We start from the raw sequence: 17,446 nt of genomic DNA on the forward strand, positions 1-17,446 counted from the left end.
ATCTGCATCAGCCATCTGAGATGCCTGTGGTCAGTTTGAAACTTGAAGTGAGTCCCAAACAAGTAGGGTCTCAGCTTCTTCAGGGACCAAACCACAGCAAAGGCTTTCCTCTCAATGGTACTTCATCGCTGCTCTCTAGGGAAGGGTTACCTGCTGTAATAGGCAGTTGATTGATCCCGGAGATCATCATTGGTTTGTGTAAACACTACAGCAATGCCATGTTCAGAACCATCTGTTTAAACTACAAATTCTTTTTCATAGTCAGAAGCTTTTAGTACTGGTGCAGAGCTCTTTCAGGGTGTCAAAGGCCTTTTGGCATCCTGTGGTCCACTTGAAATTCATAGGCTGCTTCAGTACAGTGGGTGGGAACACATTAGTCCCATACCCCTTCACAAACTTCCTGTAATACCCAGTCAAGCCAAAGAATGCCCTGCCTTGAGTCTGAGTTGTGGAGGCCTCCCAGTCCAGAATAGTCTGAATCTTGGGTTTCAGAGGTTATACTTGGCCTCAACCTGCAAGGTGGCCCACATACACTACAGAACTCTGTCCTATCTGGCCCTTGCTGGCCTTCATAATTAGGCCTGCCTGTTGTAGGCCCTGTAAAACTTCCTTGAGGAGGACAGGTGATCCTCCCAGGTGGAGCTAAAGACAGCTATATCATCTAGATATTCTGCTCTGAATTAATCCAACCTTGAAAGGTCTCTATTCGCGAACCTCTGGAAGCTGGCAGGTGTATTTTTAATCCAAAAGGCCACTTTGAACTGTTAGTGGCCTTTAGTGGTTGAAAATGCTGACCTCTCTTTTACTCCCTGGGTGAGTCCAATCTGCCAGTACCTTGATGTTAAATCAAACATACTCAAGAATTTGGCTGCACCTAACTTGTCAACCAATGAATATGCTCTTGGAATGGGGGGAGCATCAGTTTTGGTAACTACATTGAGACCCCTGTAATCCACACAGAATCTCATCTCAGGTTTCCCATCTTTTGAGTCAGGTTTGTGGTCCAGTACCGCTGGGATACCCCAGGGACTGTAACACCTTGCTGACCTCAATGTTAATGCAAGCCTGAACTTTTCTCACAACCTGTAAATCTTGTTTTTGACCAGGAGGCTGTCACTAGTGCCCACATCATGGGTATACCATGTTGTCTGACCAGAAGTCAAGGAGAAGAGCTCAGCAGACAGACGTGGGACTTGCCTGCAATCATATTGCTGTGTTGCAATGTGGATGTCAGACAATACACACCTTCAACTGACCCATCCTGGGGGTTGTTTGACAGTAGATCAGGGAGAGATTCACTTAACTCATCCTGACCTCCATCAGCTACCATCAACATGGTCATGTCAGCTCTGTTCTGCTGGGGTTTTAGGCAATTTACTTGGAGAATTCTGTGAGGACTCCTTGGTGTGCCTAAGTCAACGAAATAGTTGGCGTCCCACTTAATTTCCAAGATTGGATAGGGCCACGTTCACTTGTCCTAGAGTGCCATGGCAGCCACAGGCTCCAACACCTACACCAGCAGACCTGGTTGGTAATCTACCGGCGGTGCAGACTTCTGGTCATAACAGTGCTTGATATGCTCCTGGCTGGCCTCTAATCAAGAGTACCCAGTTGGCAGCCCATGTTATCCTATGGACCTCTAACACATATAGTGGAGAAGCGTGGCTCAATGGTTAGAGCGGCAGTCCCTGATGTAGAGGTCTGGCCCGGGACCAGGGTTTAATTCCCGCCTCGGCGGCTCTTGGACTCAACCTCCCCGGACCTGATAATTCTCGCCTCGGTGCCTAGTCTAATCATGGGTCCCACTCTGTGACTCTGGGCAATAGCTTGCTTAATCTCCACAACGGCCCCAGCAGCGCTTGGATGCCTGGCTTCACCTTGGGGGTGCCCAGGAGTGGACATCTCACAAGAAAGCAAGGAAGGGTTCCACAGCGGTATGAATACAGCGCTACGAGACCTCTGGGTAGAAGTGCGCTATATAAAAATACAAACACACACACACACACACACACACACACACATAGTAGTTTCCAATGGAGAACACTACTATATGGACATATAGGCTTACACTTATATGTCCACACCTTAAATAAAATGCACCCTTCCTCCTGGACTGAGGAGGCCTAATTTAGAGGTGATTACAAACATTAAAGGCTGTGTAGGTGAATGTGCCACACATGGTGAGAGAGGATTGAGTTTGAGCACTTTGCACTGCTCCAGCTATCTACAATTGTATGCCTGCTGTCAGTAGGTTGCATGGGTCTCCAAGGGTGGCAAAGAACCATGCTGCGACCCGTGGGACCCTTTTATCACCAATTCCCTGGGTACCCCTGGTACCATATACTAGAAAATTATGAGAGGGTAAAGCTTTTGCCAATTTGGGATTAACAAGTCCGTCAGTTTTAGGAGAGGGCACAGGCACCGGGGTCTGGGCAGCAGACTCCAGTGCACTGTAGAGTCATAACGGAGTTTTGAAAAAAAAGTTGGGGTGACCATGCAAAAAAGGGTACTTTCCTACAGCCTCTGCACTCCTTAAGGCTGTTGAATAATCACATTATTTTCCATTTTGGTTTTTCTGTTGTTAGTTCCAAGAGACACTCTTGGTGGTTGTGTATTCTATTAATCTTCCATAACATGACATACATGACATAATCTCTACTGTACATTTCAATGCTATTTAACAGTTGGTAGTGGTTGAAATAATATACACATCTGAATGGGCAATCAAGTACCAGCCCTTCTACTCCTCATACTTCTCTGAAAAAAGTACAACTTTTGTTCTGTGACCCTTCTAAGTTATTAATGTTGTCTAATGCATTTCAATGCAAAAACAAAACCTTGATCACACATCATTGTGAAATGACTTTCAGCAGAGCTATGGAAAGATGTAATCTATAAAAACAAAAAACAACTGATGTGTTTATTTTGCCACACTGTAGCAGCACCATTTATTTATCACCTTTTCTCTTATATATTTCAGAAGTACTAGTCGAAGCTGTTTACTTCAGCGTTGATCCTTACATGAGGTACTCTCTTTTCTATTCTTGAGCCAAGGAATTGTTTTCTTCTACAAAATGTTTTGAGACTGCTGCTGTTGTTAATGTTTAGTTGATGTCCTCTTGGCTGTTTAGTTTTAGACCCTACTCGTAGGTGATTTGCAAATAAGGAGTCAGGAGCAAACTTCTGTTTGTGCCCTGCAGTGTCGGGCTGGCATGAGACAAAAGACCCAGACACTGTGGTATGGTGCATAGACACTACTCAGCATATCCCAATGTCTTTTTATTAACAAGACTACCTCAGCGAAATCAAATCAGGAATACACAAAAATTGGCGTGGTGACCTCAGAAGTCTGCTATCAGCTCAATTAGCTGATTTGCAGGTCATTAACAGAGGCCCGGTGGGTTCCCTGTGTGCTGCTAACTGTGCTTAACCTAAACTCCAGGCAATTTCAAGAATTGGACGAGGATGGCCTACAGAAGTGACATGCTTCATCATTTGCCACCTCACCCCACCCTGGTAAGAAGGTACTACCAGGGTGGACTCGAACTCAGAATGGGGCTTACCTGAGGGTGTATTTTTTTTTAGATATTTCTATTCTTTCAGGACAGTGATTTAGGTCCAGTTTTGTGAGTTTAAAAAACCTATAGGATAAACTACTAAAGTATCCCTTAATTTGGTAGCATCCTGGTTAATAAAAATAAAAAAATAAAAAAATAAAAAAGATTATCAAGTGGGTAAATACAAGCAACCAGTTCTACGCCCTGCCCCACTGGAGCTCTGTTTACCACCACTGCATGGCCCCAGCCCCTCTGAAACTCTTTAATCCCATTTCCACCTTCTCACAACCCCTTCGAACATTGTTATCGTGACATTTGTGTATCTCTCTGTCTTATGATGTCTGCCCTGCCACCATTTGCATCGGACCCTCACACCTCCTCACCCTCACACCTCCTCACCCTCACACACCCTCATACCCACACACCCTCACACACCCTCACACCCTCACACACCCTCACTCACCCTCACCCTCACATATCCTCACTCACCCTCACACCCTCACCCTCACACCTCCTCACCCTCACACACCCTCACTCACCCTAACCCTCACTCACCCTCACACCCTCACCCTCACACCCCCTCACACACCCTCACTTACCCTCACACCTCCTCACCCTCACACACCCTCACACCCTCTCACACCATCACACCTCCTCACCCTCACACACCCTCACACCTTTTCACACCCTCACCTTCACACACCCTCACTCACCCTTACACCCTCACCCTCACACACCCTCACTCACCCTCACACACCCTCACCCTCACACCCTCACACCATCACCCCCTACACCCTCACCCTCACCCCCTAACCCTCAAACAACCTCACTCACCCTCACCCCCTCACCCTCACACACCCTTGCCCTCACACCTCCTCACCCTCACACACCCTCACACCCTCACACCCTCTCACCCTCACACACCCTCACACACCCTCACTCATCCTCACACCATCACCCACCCTCACACACCCTCACCCTCACCCCCCCTCACTCTCCCCGTAACATCCCTCTCGCTAACCTACTTTCCCTTTCAATGCTGAATATTGAAAAATATAAGCAGTCACCAGGTGTTTTTAACTCAATTTTTTTCACCTCCTACCCCTCTCTCTACGTCTCTTTCTCACTCTCGCACCCACGCTCTTTCTGTTACTCCTTCCTCTCCCTCCAACTCCACCCTCCAACTCCAACTCCACCCTCCAACTCCACCTTCCAATTCCACCCTCCAACTCCAACTCCACCCTCCAACTCCACCCACCAACTCCACCCTCCAACTCCACCCTCCAACTCCACCCTCCAACTCCACCTCCACCCTTAACCACCCTCCAACTCCACCTCCACCCTCCAACTCCACCCTCCACCTCCACCCTCCACCTCCACCCTCCATCTCCACCCTCCACTTCCACCCTCCATCTCCACCCTCCAACTCCACCCTCCAACTCCACCCTCCAACTCCACCCTCCAACTCCACCTCCACCCTCCACCCTCCAACTCCACCTCCACCCTCCAACTCCATCCTCCAACTCCACCTCCAACCCTCCAACTCCACCCTCCAACTCCACCTTCACCCTCCAACTCCACCTCCACCCTCCAACTCCACCCTCCAACTCCACCCTCCAATTCCACCCTCTAACTCCACCTCGACCCTCCACCTCCACCCTCCAACTCCACCTCCACCCTCCAACTACACCTCCACCCTCTAACTCCACCCTCCAACTCCACCCTCCAACTCCACATCCACCCTCCAACTCCACCCTCCAACTCCACCCTCCAACTCCACCCTCCAACTCCAACTCCAACTCCACCCTCCAACTCCACTCCCCAACTCCAACTCCACCCTCCACCCTCCAACTCCACCCTCCAACTCCACCCTCCAACACCACCTTCCAACTCCACCCTCCACCCTCCAACTCCACCCTCCAACTCTAGCCTCCAACTCCACCCTCCAACTCCACCCTCCAACTCCAACTCCACCCTCCAACTCCACCCTCCAACTCCACCATCCAACTCCACCCTTCAACTCCACCCTCACACCCTCACACCCTCACACCCTCACCCACCCTCACACACCCTCACTCACCCTCACACCACCACCCACGCTCACACACCCACATAATCTCACCCTCACACCGCCTCACTCTCCCCGTAACATCCCTCTCGCTAACCTACTTTCCCTTTCAATGCTGAATATTTAAAAATATAAGCAGTCACCAGGTGTTTTTAACTCAATTTTTTTCACTTTCTACAAGCGCACCACTCGTGTGTTATTTTTTTTCTCCTCCTACCCCTCTCTCTTCGTCTCCTTCTCGCTCTCGCATCCACGCTCTTTCTGTTACTCCGTGCTCTCCCTCCAACTCCACCCTCCAACTCCACCCTCCAACTCCACCCTCCAATTCCACCCTCCAACTCCAACTCCACCCTCCAACTCCACCCTCCAACTCCACTCTCCAACTCCACCCTCCAACTCAAACTCAAACTCCACCCTCCAACTCCACCCTCCAACTCCACCCTCCACCTCCACCCTCCAACTCCAACTCCACCCTCCAACTCCAACTCCACCCTCCAACTCCACCCTCCAACTCCACCCTCCAACTCCACCCTCCAACTCCACCCTCCATCCTCCAACTCCAACTCCACCCTCCAACTGCACCCTCCAACTCCCACCCTCCACCTCCACACTCCAACTCCACCCTCCAACTCCACCTCCAACCTCCAACTCCACCTCCACCCTCCAACTCCACCCTCCAACTCCACCTCCACCCTCCACCTCCACCCTCCACCTCCAACCTCCAACTCCACCTCCACTTCCACCTCCACCCTCCAACTCAACCCCATACTCCCAACTCCAACTCCACCCTCCAACTGCACCCTCCAACTCCACCCTCCAATTCCACCCTCCAACTCCAACTCCACCCTCCGACTCCAACTCCACCCTCCAACTCAACCCTCCAACTCCACCCTCCAACTCAAACTCCACCCTCCAACTCCACCCTCCAACTCAACCCTCCAACTCCACCTCCACCCTCCAGCTCCACCCTCCACGTCCCAACCCCCAACTCCACCTCCACCTCCACCTCCACACTCCAACTCCACCCTCCACCTCCACCCTCCACCTCCACCCTCCATCTCCACCTCCCAGCTCCACCCTCCACCTCCACCCTCCAACTCCACCCTCCAACTCCACCTCCACCCTCCAACTCCACCCTCCAACTCCACCTCCACCCTCCACCTCCACCCTCAACCTCCAACCTCCAACTTCACCTCCACCTCCACCTCCACCTCCACCTCCACCCTCCAACTCCACCCTCTAACTCCTCCACCCTCCACCTCAACCCTCCATCTCCAACCCTCCACCTCCACCCTCCACCTCCACCCTCCAACTCCACCTCCAACTCCCACCTCCACCCTCCAACTCAACTCCATCCTCCAACTCCAACTCCACCCTACAACTGCACCCTCCAACTCCACCCTCCACCTCCACCCTTCAACTCCACAATTAAACCCTGACACCCTCTCACCCTCACCCACCCTCACACCCACACACCCTCACCCTCACACCCCCTCACTCTCCCCGTAACATCCCACTCGCTAACCTACTTTCCCTTTCAATGCTGAATATTGAAAAATATAAGCAGTCACCAGGTGTTTTTAACTCAATTTTTTTCACTTTCTACGTGCGCACCACTCGTGTGTTTATTTTTTTTCTCCTCCTACCCCCTCTCTCTACGTCTCTTTCTCGCTCTCACACCCACGCTCTTTCTGTTACTCCTTGCTCTCCCTCCAACTCCACCCTCCAACTCCACCCTCCAACTCCGACCTCCAACTCCAACTCCACCCTCCAACTCCACCCTCCAACTCCACCCTCCAACTCAAACTCCACCCTCCAACTCCACCCTCCAACTCAACCCTCCAAGTCCACCTCCACCCTCCACCTCCAACCTCCAACGCCACCTCCACCTCCACCTCTACCTCCACCCTCCAACTCCACCCTCCAACTCCCACCTCCACCCTCCAACTCCACCCTCCAACTCCACCCTCCACCTCCACCTCCACCCTCCACCTCCACCCTCCAACTCCACCCTCCAACTCCACCTCCACCCTCCAACTCCACCTATACCCTCCTACTCCACCCTCCACTCAAACTCCACCCTCCAACTCCACCCTCCAACTCCACCTCCACCCTCCAACTCTACCTCCACCCTCCAACTCCACCTCCACCCGCCACCTCCACCCTCCAACTCCACCCTCCAACTCCACCTCCACCCTCCAACTCCACCTCCACCATCCAACTCCACCCTCCAACTCCACCCTCCAATTCCACCCTCCAACTCCACCTCGACCCTCCACCTCCACCCTCCAACTCCACCTCCACCCTCCAACTCCACCTCCACCCTCTATCTCCACCCTCCACCCTCCAACTCCACCCTCCAACTCCACCTCCACCCTCCAACTCCACCCTCCAACTCCACCCTCCAATTCCACCCTCCAACTCCACCCTCAAACTCCACCCTCCAACTCCACCCTCCAACTCCAACTCTACACTCCAACTCCACCCTCCACCCTCCAACTCCACCCTCCAACTCCACCCTCCAGTTCCACCCTTCAACTCCACCCTCCAATTCCAACTCCACCCTCCAACTCCAACCTCCAACTCCACCCTCCAACTCCACCCTCCAAGTCCACCCTCCAATTCCACCCTCCAACTCCACCTCCACCCTCCAACTCCACCTCCACCCTCCAACTCCACCTCCACCCTCCAACTCCACCCTCCAACTCCACCCTCCAACTCTACCTCCACCCTCCACCTCCACCTCCACCTCCACCCTCCAACTCAACTCCATCCTCCAACTCCAACTCCACACTCCAACTCCACCCTCCAACTCCTCCCTCCAACTCCACCCTTCAACTCCAGCCTCCAACTCCAACTCCACCCTCCAACTCCAACTCCACCCTCCAACTGCACCCTCCAACTCCACCCTCCACCTCCACCCTCCAACTCCACCCCCAACTCCAACTCCACTCTCCAACTCCACCCTCCAACTCCACCCTCGAACTCCACCCTCCAACTCCACCCTTCAACTCCACCCTCCAACTCCACCCTTCAACTCCACCCTTCAACTCCACCCTCCAACTCCACCCTCCAACTCCACCCTCCAACTCCAACTCCACCCTCCAACTCCACCCTCCAACTCCACCCTCCAACTCCACCCTTCAACTCCACCCTCACACCCTCACACCCTCTCACCCTCACCCACCCTCACACACCCTCACTCACCCTCACACCATCACCCACCCACACACCTTCACCCTCACACCCCCTCACTCTCCCCGTAACATCCCTCTCGCTAACCTACTTTCCCTTTCAATGCTGAATATTTAAAAATATAAGCAGTCACCAGGTGTTTTTAACTCAATTTTTTCACTTTCTACTCCACCCTCCAATTCCACCCTCCAACTCCACCCTCCAACTCCAACTCCACCCTCCAACTCCAACTCCACCCTCCAACTCCACCCTCCAACTCAAACTCCACCCTCTAATCCACCCTCCATCTCCACCTCCACCCTCCACCTCCACCCTCCACCTCCAACCTCCAACTCCACCTCCACCTCCACCTCCACCTCCACCTCCACCTCCACCTCCACTCTCCAACTCCACCTCCACCCTCCAACTCCACCCTCCAACTCACCCCTCCACCTCCACCCTCCATCTCCACCCTCCACCTCCACCCTCCACCCTCCAACTCCACCCTCCAACTCCACCCTCCAAATCCACCTCCAACTCCACCTCCACCCTCCAACTCCACCTTCACCCTCCAATTCCACCCTCCAACTCCACCTCCACCCTCCAACTCCACCCTCCAACTGCACCTCCACCCTCCAACTCCACCTCCACTCTCCAACTCCACCTCCACCCTTCAACTCCACCCTCCACCTCCACCCTCCAACTCCACCTCCACCCTCCAACTTCACCCTCCAATTCTACCCTCCAATTCCACCCACCAATTCCACCTCCACCCTCCACCTCCACCCTCCAACTCCACCTCCACCCTCCAACTCCACCTCCACCCTCCAACTCCACCTCCACCCTCCAACTCCACCCTCCAACTCCTCCTCCAACCTCCAACTCTACCTCCACCCTCCAACTCCACCCTCCAACTCCACCTCCACCCTCCAACTCCAACTCCACCTCCACCCTCCAACTCCACCTCCACCTCCACCCTCCAACTCCACCTCCACCTCCACCCTCCAACTCCACCCTCCAACTCCACCTCCACCCCCCAACTCCACCTCCACCCTCAAACTCCACCTCCACCCTCCAACTCCACCCTCCACCCTCCAACTCCACCTCCACCCTCCAACTCCACACTCCAACTCCTCCCTCCAACTCCACCCTCCAATTCCACCCTCCAATTCCACCCTCCAACTCCACCCTCCAACTCCACCTCCACCCTCCAACTCCACCTTCACCCTCCACCTCCACCCTCCAACTCCACCCTCCAACTCCACCCTCCAACTCCACCCTCCAACTCCACCCTCCAACTCCACCTCCACCCTCCAACTCCACCTCTACCCTCCACCCTCACTCTCCACCTCACCCCTCACCCTCACCACCTCCCACCTCCCCTCCACTCCACCGCCACCCTCCAACTCCACCTCTACCCTCCCAACTCCACCCTCCACACTCCACCCTCCAACTCCACCTCCACCTCCAACTCCAACCTCCACCTCCCCCTCCACTCCACCTCACCCTCCAACTCCAACTCCACCCTCCAACTCCAACTCCACCTCCACCCTCCAACTCCAACCTCCACCTCCAACTACACCCTTCCAACTCCACCCTTCACCTCCACCCTCCACTCCACCCTCCAACTCCACCCTCCAACTCCCTCCAGTTCCACCCTCCAACTCCACCCTCCAACTCCAACCCCACCCTCCAACTCCAACTCCACCCTCCATCTCCACCCTCCCAACTCCACCCTCCAACTCCAACTCCATCCTCCAACTCCACCGCCACCCTCCAACTCCACCTCTACCCTCCAACTCCACCCTCCAACTCCACCCTCCAACTCCACCTCCACCCTCCAACTCCAACCTCCACCTCCACCTCCACCTTCCAACTCCACCCTCCAACTCCAACTCCACCCTCCAACTCCAACTCCACCTCCACCCTCCAACTCCAACTCCACCCTCCAACTACACCCTCCAACTCCACCCTCCAATTCCACCCTCCAATTCCACACTCCAACTCCACCCTTCACCTCCACCCTCCACCTCCACCCTCCAACTCCACCCTCCAACTCCATGTTCCACCCCTCCAACTCCACCCTCCAACTCCACCCTCCAACTCCACCCTCCAACTCCACCTCCACCCTCCAACTCCAACCTCCACCTCCACCTCCACCTTCCAACTCCACCCTCCAACTCCAACTCCACCCTCCAACTCCAACTCCACCTCCACCCTCCAACTCCAACTCCACCCTCCAACTACACCCTCCAACTCCACCCTCCAATTCCACCCTCCAATTCCACACTCCAACTCCACCCTTCACCTCCACCCTCCACCTCCACCCTCCAACTCCACCCTCCAACTCCATGTTCCACCCTCCCAACTCCACCCTCCAACTCCAACCCCACCCTCCAACTCCAACTCCACCCTCCATCTCCACCCTCCAACTCCACCCTCCAACTCCAACTCCATCCTCCAACTCCAACTCCAACCTCCAACTCCAACCCCAACCCCACCCTCAAACTCCACCCTCCAACTCCACCTCTACCCTCCAACTCCAACTCCACCCTCCAACTCCACCCACCAACTCCACCCTCCAATTCCACCCTCCAACTACACCCTCCAACTACACCCTCCAATTCCACCCTCCAATTCCACACTCCAACTCCACCCTCCACCTCCACCCTCCACCTCCACCCTCCAACTCCACCCTCCAACTCCATGTCCCACCATCCAACTCCACCCTCCAACTCCAACTCCACCCTCCAACTCCACCCTCCAACTCCAACTCCACCCCTATCACCCTACAACTCCAACTCCAACCTCCAACTCCAACCCCAACCCCAACCTTCAACTCCAACCTCCAATTCCAACTCCACCCTCCAACTCCATGTTCCACCCTCCAACTCCACCCTCCAACTCCAACCCCACCCTCCAACTCCAACTCCACCCTCCAACTCCACCCTCCAACTCCAACTCCATCCTCCAACTCCAACTCCAACCTCCAACTCCAACCCCAACCCCACCCTCAAACTCCACCCTCCAACTCCACCCTCCAACTCCACCTCTACCCTCCAACTCCAACTCCACCCTCCAACTCCACCCACCAACTCCACCCTCCAATTCCACCCTCCAACTACACCCCTCCAATTCCACCCTCCAATTCCACACTCCAACTCCACCCTCCACCTCCACCCTCCACCTCCACCCTCCAACACCACCCTCCAACTCCATGTCCCACCATCCAACTCCACCCTCCAACTCCAACTCCACCCTCCAACTCCACCCTCCAACTCCAACTCCACCCTCCAACTCCAACTCCAACCTCCAACTCCAACCCCAACCCCAACCTCCAACTCCAACCTCCAATTCCAACTCCACCCTCCAACTCCACCCTCAAACTCCACCCTCCAACTCCAACTCCACCCCCCATCACTCGGGGACACCACCACATCACTCGGGGACACCACCACATCACTCTAATACACCACCACATCACTCGGCTCAACCACATCATCACTCAGCACCACAACAGCACTGTCCTTGCTTGCTACCAACAAGCATTGCCATAGCCAATAGGACTTGCATTCGGAAAGTGTAAGCTATTGGCTTTGTGAATACCGATGCTATTAATTTATATATTTTCAAAGCCAACACATATTTAAAAAATGTGTCATTTACAATACTAATAGCTCACACTTTCCTAATGCGAGACCTATTGCATTGGAAATGCTTGTTATATATTGGACTTCAGTTTTAATATAGTCTACTCACCTGATCACACTTCTTTGATTATTTGTCTGACAGTGCTATAAAATCTTTATCGTTATTTTCTGTGGCATCCAGACTTTGGTCAACTACTGTACTGAGCCAAGTTAACTCAGTTTTTTTGCTTATTTAGTATATAAACAATATCTTGTTGCTGCTTTTGTATTTATTCCATAGGTTGTCCCATATAACGATACCATTTGAGAGGTAAGGTCCTATCTTTATATCTATGCTCGCTCAACACTAACTACGTGCAGTATAGGGGGACGTCGATACGTCTCAGATGAATGCCTTAGACCCATGGCTTAATAGAGGCAGAAACATGTAGGCATGAATACATAATCATATACAGTGATGCATACAGACCATTATACCTAAGTATGCCTCCTGTATTTACCCCTTGGTAATCTTTTTAATTCACCAGGGATACCACCAAATTAAAGGATACTTTAGTCTTTTTTTCCATAGGTTTTTAAACTCACAAAACTGGACCTAAATCACTGTCCTGAAAGAATAAAAATATCTAAGAACTCCCCCAGAAAAGCCCCATAGTACCATCTTACCAAGGTGAGACGAGGTGGCAAATGATGAAGCATGTCACATTACATGAGTAAGCTATCCTTGTCCATCTCATGGAATTGCCTGGAGTTTAGGTTAAGCACAGTTAGCAGCACACAGGGAACCTGCTGGGTCTCTGTTAATGACCTGCAGATCAGCTGATTAAGCAGATGCAGACTTCTGAGGGCACCACGCCAATTTTTGTTCATTTAAGTTACTAAGGGCAGGATTGAACCCTGTAATGCCCTACTTTTTCTCTTTTATGTAATATCATAGGTCAAACCATGAGCCTGCCAATCTAAGTGGCTTGGCATGTGTCACCTGGATCACTGAAAGAATATCGACTACCACAATATCGAGTACCCAAAATATCGAGGTGAAAATATCTACTACAAAAATATCGAGTTTGTATGTACAAACAGGTAAGTACAAAAATATCGACTACAAAATATCGTTTACAAAAATATTGTTGTAAAAAATATCGACTTTACTAAAAACAATGTTTAATTACATTAATATAAAAAATTAATTACTAAAATATAATTAACAATACTTAAAATAACTTTTAATAATTAAATATTTAATGAAAGTAAAAAAATATATATATTTTTAATCATATTTCTTAAAACATATATATATAGTAACAACATTTAATTAAATAATAGGCAATATTGTATATGTACCCCAAAAACCCCAAACTGACCCTGAACCCTAAAAATACCCCTTTACCCAAAAACTGAAAACTGACCCTGAACCCTAAAAATACCCCTTGACCCAAAAACTGAAAACTGACCCTGAACCCTAAAAATACCCCTTTACCCAAAAACTGAAAACTGACCCTGAACCCTAAAAATACCCCTTTACCCAAAAACTGCAAACTGACCCTGAACCCTAAAAATACCCCTTTACCCAAAAACTGAAAACTGACCCTGAACCCTAAAAATACCCCTTTACCCAAAAACTGAAAACTGACCCTGAACCCTAAAAATACCCCTTTACCCAAAAACTAAAAACTGACCCTGAACCCTAAAAATACCCCTTTACCCAAAAACTGAAAACTGACCCTGAACCCTAAAAATACCCCTTACCCAAAAACTGAAAACTGACCCTGAACCCTAAAAATACCCCTTTACCCAAAAACTAAAAACTGACCCTGAACCCTAAAAATACCCCTTTCATTTAACATAATTAGCAATTAATCAATTAAATAAAATTAATTACCAATTACATTTTAATTAATTAACAAACATTTTTTAATTAACAATTAATTAAATATTACTACCAATTATTAAATTAACATATTTAATTAATTATAATTAAATTACTTCCCACCCTATTCCCCTATAAACCCACAACCCGCTAGAGAAAATACATTATTTTAATTGACATAATTAGCAATTAATCAATTAAATAAAATTAATTACCAATTAAATTTTAAATAATTAACATATATTATTTAATTACCAATTAATTAATTATTACTACCAATTAATAAATTTACATATTTAATTAATTATAATTAAATTACTTCCCACCCTATTCCCCTATAAACCCACAACCCGCTAGAGAAAATAAATTATTTTAATTAACATAATTAGCAATTAATCAATTAAATAAAATTAATTACCAATTAAATTTTAAATAATTAACATATATTATTTAATTACCAATTAATTAATTATTACTACCAATTAATACATTTACATATTTAATTAATTATAATTAAATTACTTCCCACCCTATTCCCCTATAAACCCACAACCCGCTACAGAATTAAATTACACAATAATTAAAAAAATAATTAATTAAAAAAAAAAATAAAATAAATTGACACTTTTCACACATATTATAACATAAACACACTATAAATAATTAAATATTATTTAAAAAACTATATTTTTTACTATCTAGATTATATACTTGGATATTTTCACTGTCTATATTATTTACAGTCGATATTACTTCACTTACCTTAAAAACGATATTTTGGCTGTCGATATTCTGTCTAGTCGATATTTTCTCCAAACGATATTTAAAACTCGATATTCTGTCCAGACGATATTTTGGAGTCGATATTATGTCTGTGCACCGTGTCACCTATATCACCACCATCATTTTCGCTTCTTTCAGATAATACATTCCTCCACAACATAAGACAAAACATACTAAAGAATATAACTATCTATTCTAAATTTGCCATTTACACATAGGCCATAGTTTACTATATAAAGTCGCAATATCTCTGTGATGGGGTGGGATCTGCTCCTAGATGATACCTACCACCATCAGCATCCATCATTCCTGTGTGTCCTCTCAGCTCTTCACTGGGGCCAGAGGGCACCATCAAGGACAAACCACCCCTAGCCCTAGAAATTGAACTCTAAGGCACCCTTCAATCAATCAATCAATCAGGGGATTGTAAGCGCTTTACTCACCGATGAGGGTCTCAAGGCGCTGGGGGGGGGGGTCAGTAGGTCTGTTTAGTCGACGAGCCATGTCTTCAGAGTCTTCCTGAATGGGTTCAGGGAGGAGGCACGTCTGATGTCTGCCGGTAGCTCGTTCCAGGTCTTGGCCGCAATTTGCGACAAGGATCTTCCGCCTGCTATGGCTCTGTGGATGCGCAGGGTTTCAGCCAGTGCGAGGTTGGAAGATCGGAGGTTTATTTTGGGTATGTGGAAGTTGATTCTGTTGTTGAGGTATTTGGGTCCGTTGTTGTGCAGGCATTTGTAGGCATGAGCGAGGATTTTGAAAGTGACTCTTTTCTCCAAGGGGAGCCAGTTGCACTTTCGCCGGTGTTGGCTGATGTGTTCATGCCGGGGGATGCAGAGGACAAGTCTGGCAGCTGTGTTCTGTATAGTTTGGAGTTTGCTGAGTAGGGACTTGTTGATGCTGGCGTAGAGTGTGTTTCCATAGTCTAGTCTGCTGGTGATGAGTGCATGGGTGACTGTCTTCCTTAACTTAGGGGGGATCCATTTGAAGTTCTTGTGAAATATGTGGAGGGTGTTGAAGCAGCTGGATGTGATGGCATTGATTTGTCGTGTCATGATGAGTGATGAGTTGAGTATGATGCAGAGGTTCTTGGCGTGGTCTGAGGGAGTATGTGGGCTTCCGAGGGCGGGTGGCCACCAGATGATGGGATGGTTCCAAGGAAAAAAACTTCTGTCTTCTCAGCATTGAGTTTAGGGCAGCTGTTGGTCTTCCAGACTGCTACATCTTACATTCCTTTCTGGAAATTGAGATTGGCTGTGGTGGAGTCTCGGTTGAGGGAAGAGGATGAGCTGGGCGTCATCGGAGTAGGATACGATGTTGAGGCTGTGTTGTCGTATGATGGCTGCAAAGGGGGCCATGTAGATGGAAGGATCCATGACTATTGGAGACAGCAGGGCTGAAATATCCAGCCAAGTCCCAGAATTTTCCTCTTCCTGGTCACTGACAGCTAACTAATCACTAAGGAACAGCTAGGAAATTATTGAAGTGTGAAGTGCCCCACATAACTTCCTTTGCTCCTCTCTGGGTTGTAACAAGGGTGCCCTTTATGTTTGCACCCTCCAGGCCTCTAGTTCCAAAGGGAGTCAAAAGTTACTGTGCTAGGGCCAACCCTTCACCAAGACCAAATCTCTTTTTTCAGCTTCACTCAGCTCAACAACACCTGCTGATCTGTGCATTTTGCTAAGTCTTATGTTGAAGAGATCAATCAAAGTTGATACAATCAGGGATCCACCAGTGCTGATGGGGAACAACATCAATCATGGTTATCTTGCACACTTCCCCTGGGGCAGAGCCAGTATTCACATAAGGTGTCCGACGGCAGTCCTTGAGGAAAGACTGGATAGTTCATTGTTGTTAGAATTGGGGGTCTCCAGTTGGCAAAGGTAGGTACTTGTGAAAAATAAGGACCCTTGCCTCTAGTCAGGATAAGGGGATTACACTCCTACAATAACCCCTGTTCAACCCCTTGGTAGCTTGGCACGAGCAGGCAGGCTTATCTCAGAGGCAGTGTGTTAAGCATTTGTGACCACATACAGTAACCAAGTGACAACACTACAAATGGACACCACACAGGTTTTATATAAAAAAAATAAGTATACTTTATATAGAGTTACCACAAGACCATAAACGACAAAAATACACAAGACTGTTACTTTAAGGTGGTGGATTTAGCTTAGTTCAGTTCAGTTCTTAAGATGCGACACTTTGCGTCAATGTACCTTACGATGCGTTGCACTTCCACAACAAGCAATGTTGCAGCGATGGAAATGCGGTGAAGTTCGGGTGCAAAGAAATAAATATGACGTTCTTTCCTTGGTGCGACACGCTTCCCGGTGATGCGGCGGCG

The 17,446-nt window shown here is 49.5% G+C and overlaps 1 protein-coding gene across 2 annotated transcripts in view; it reads left to right on the forward strand.

Annotated features, from left to right (window-relative positions):
• LOC144818511 (prostaglandin reductase 1-like) overlaps positions 1-17,446 on the forward strand; it is a 1,303,604-nt gene that overhangs the window by 933,283 nt on the left and 352,875 nt on the right. For both annotated transcript variants that reach the window (XM_078675999.1, XM_078675998.1), the window contains one exon: positions 2,981-3,026. In XM_078675999.1, the coding sequence (XP_078532125.1) occupies positions 2,981-3,026 (46 nt within the window). The remainder of the gene's footprint in view (positions 1-2,980; positions 3,027-17,446) is intronic.

The sequence above is a fragment of the Lissotriton helveticus genome, chromosome 2_1 (assembly GCF_964261635.1).
Source record: "Lissotriton helveticus chromosome 2_1, aLisHel1.1, whole genome shotgun sequence".
Taxonomy (NCBI): Eukaryota; Metazoa; Chordata; class Amphibia; order Caudata; family Salamandridae; genus Lissotriton; species Lissotriton helveticus.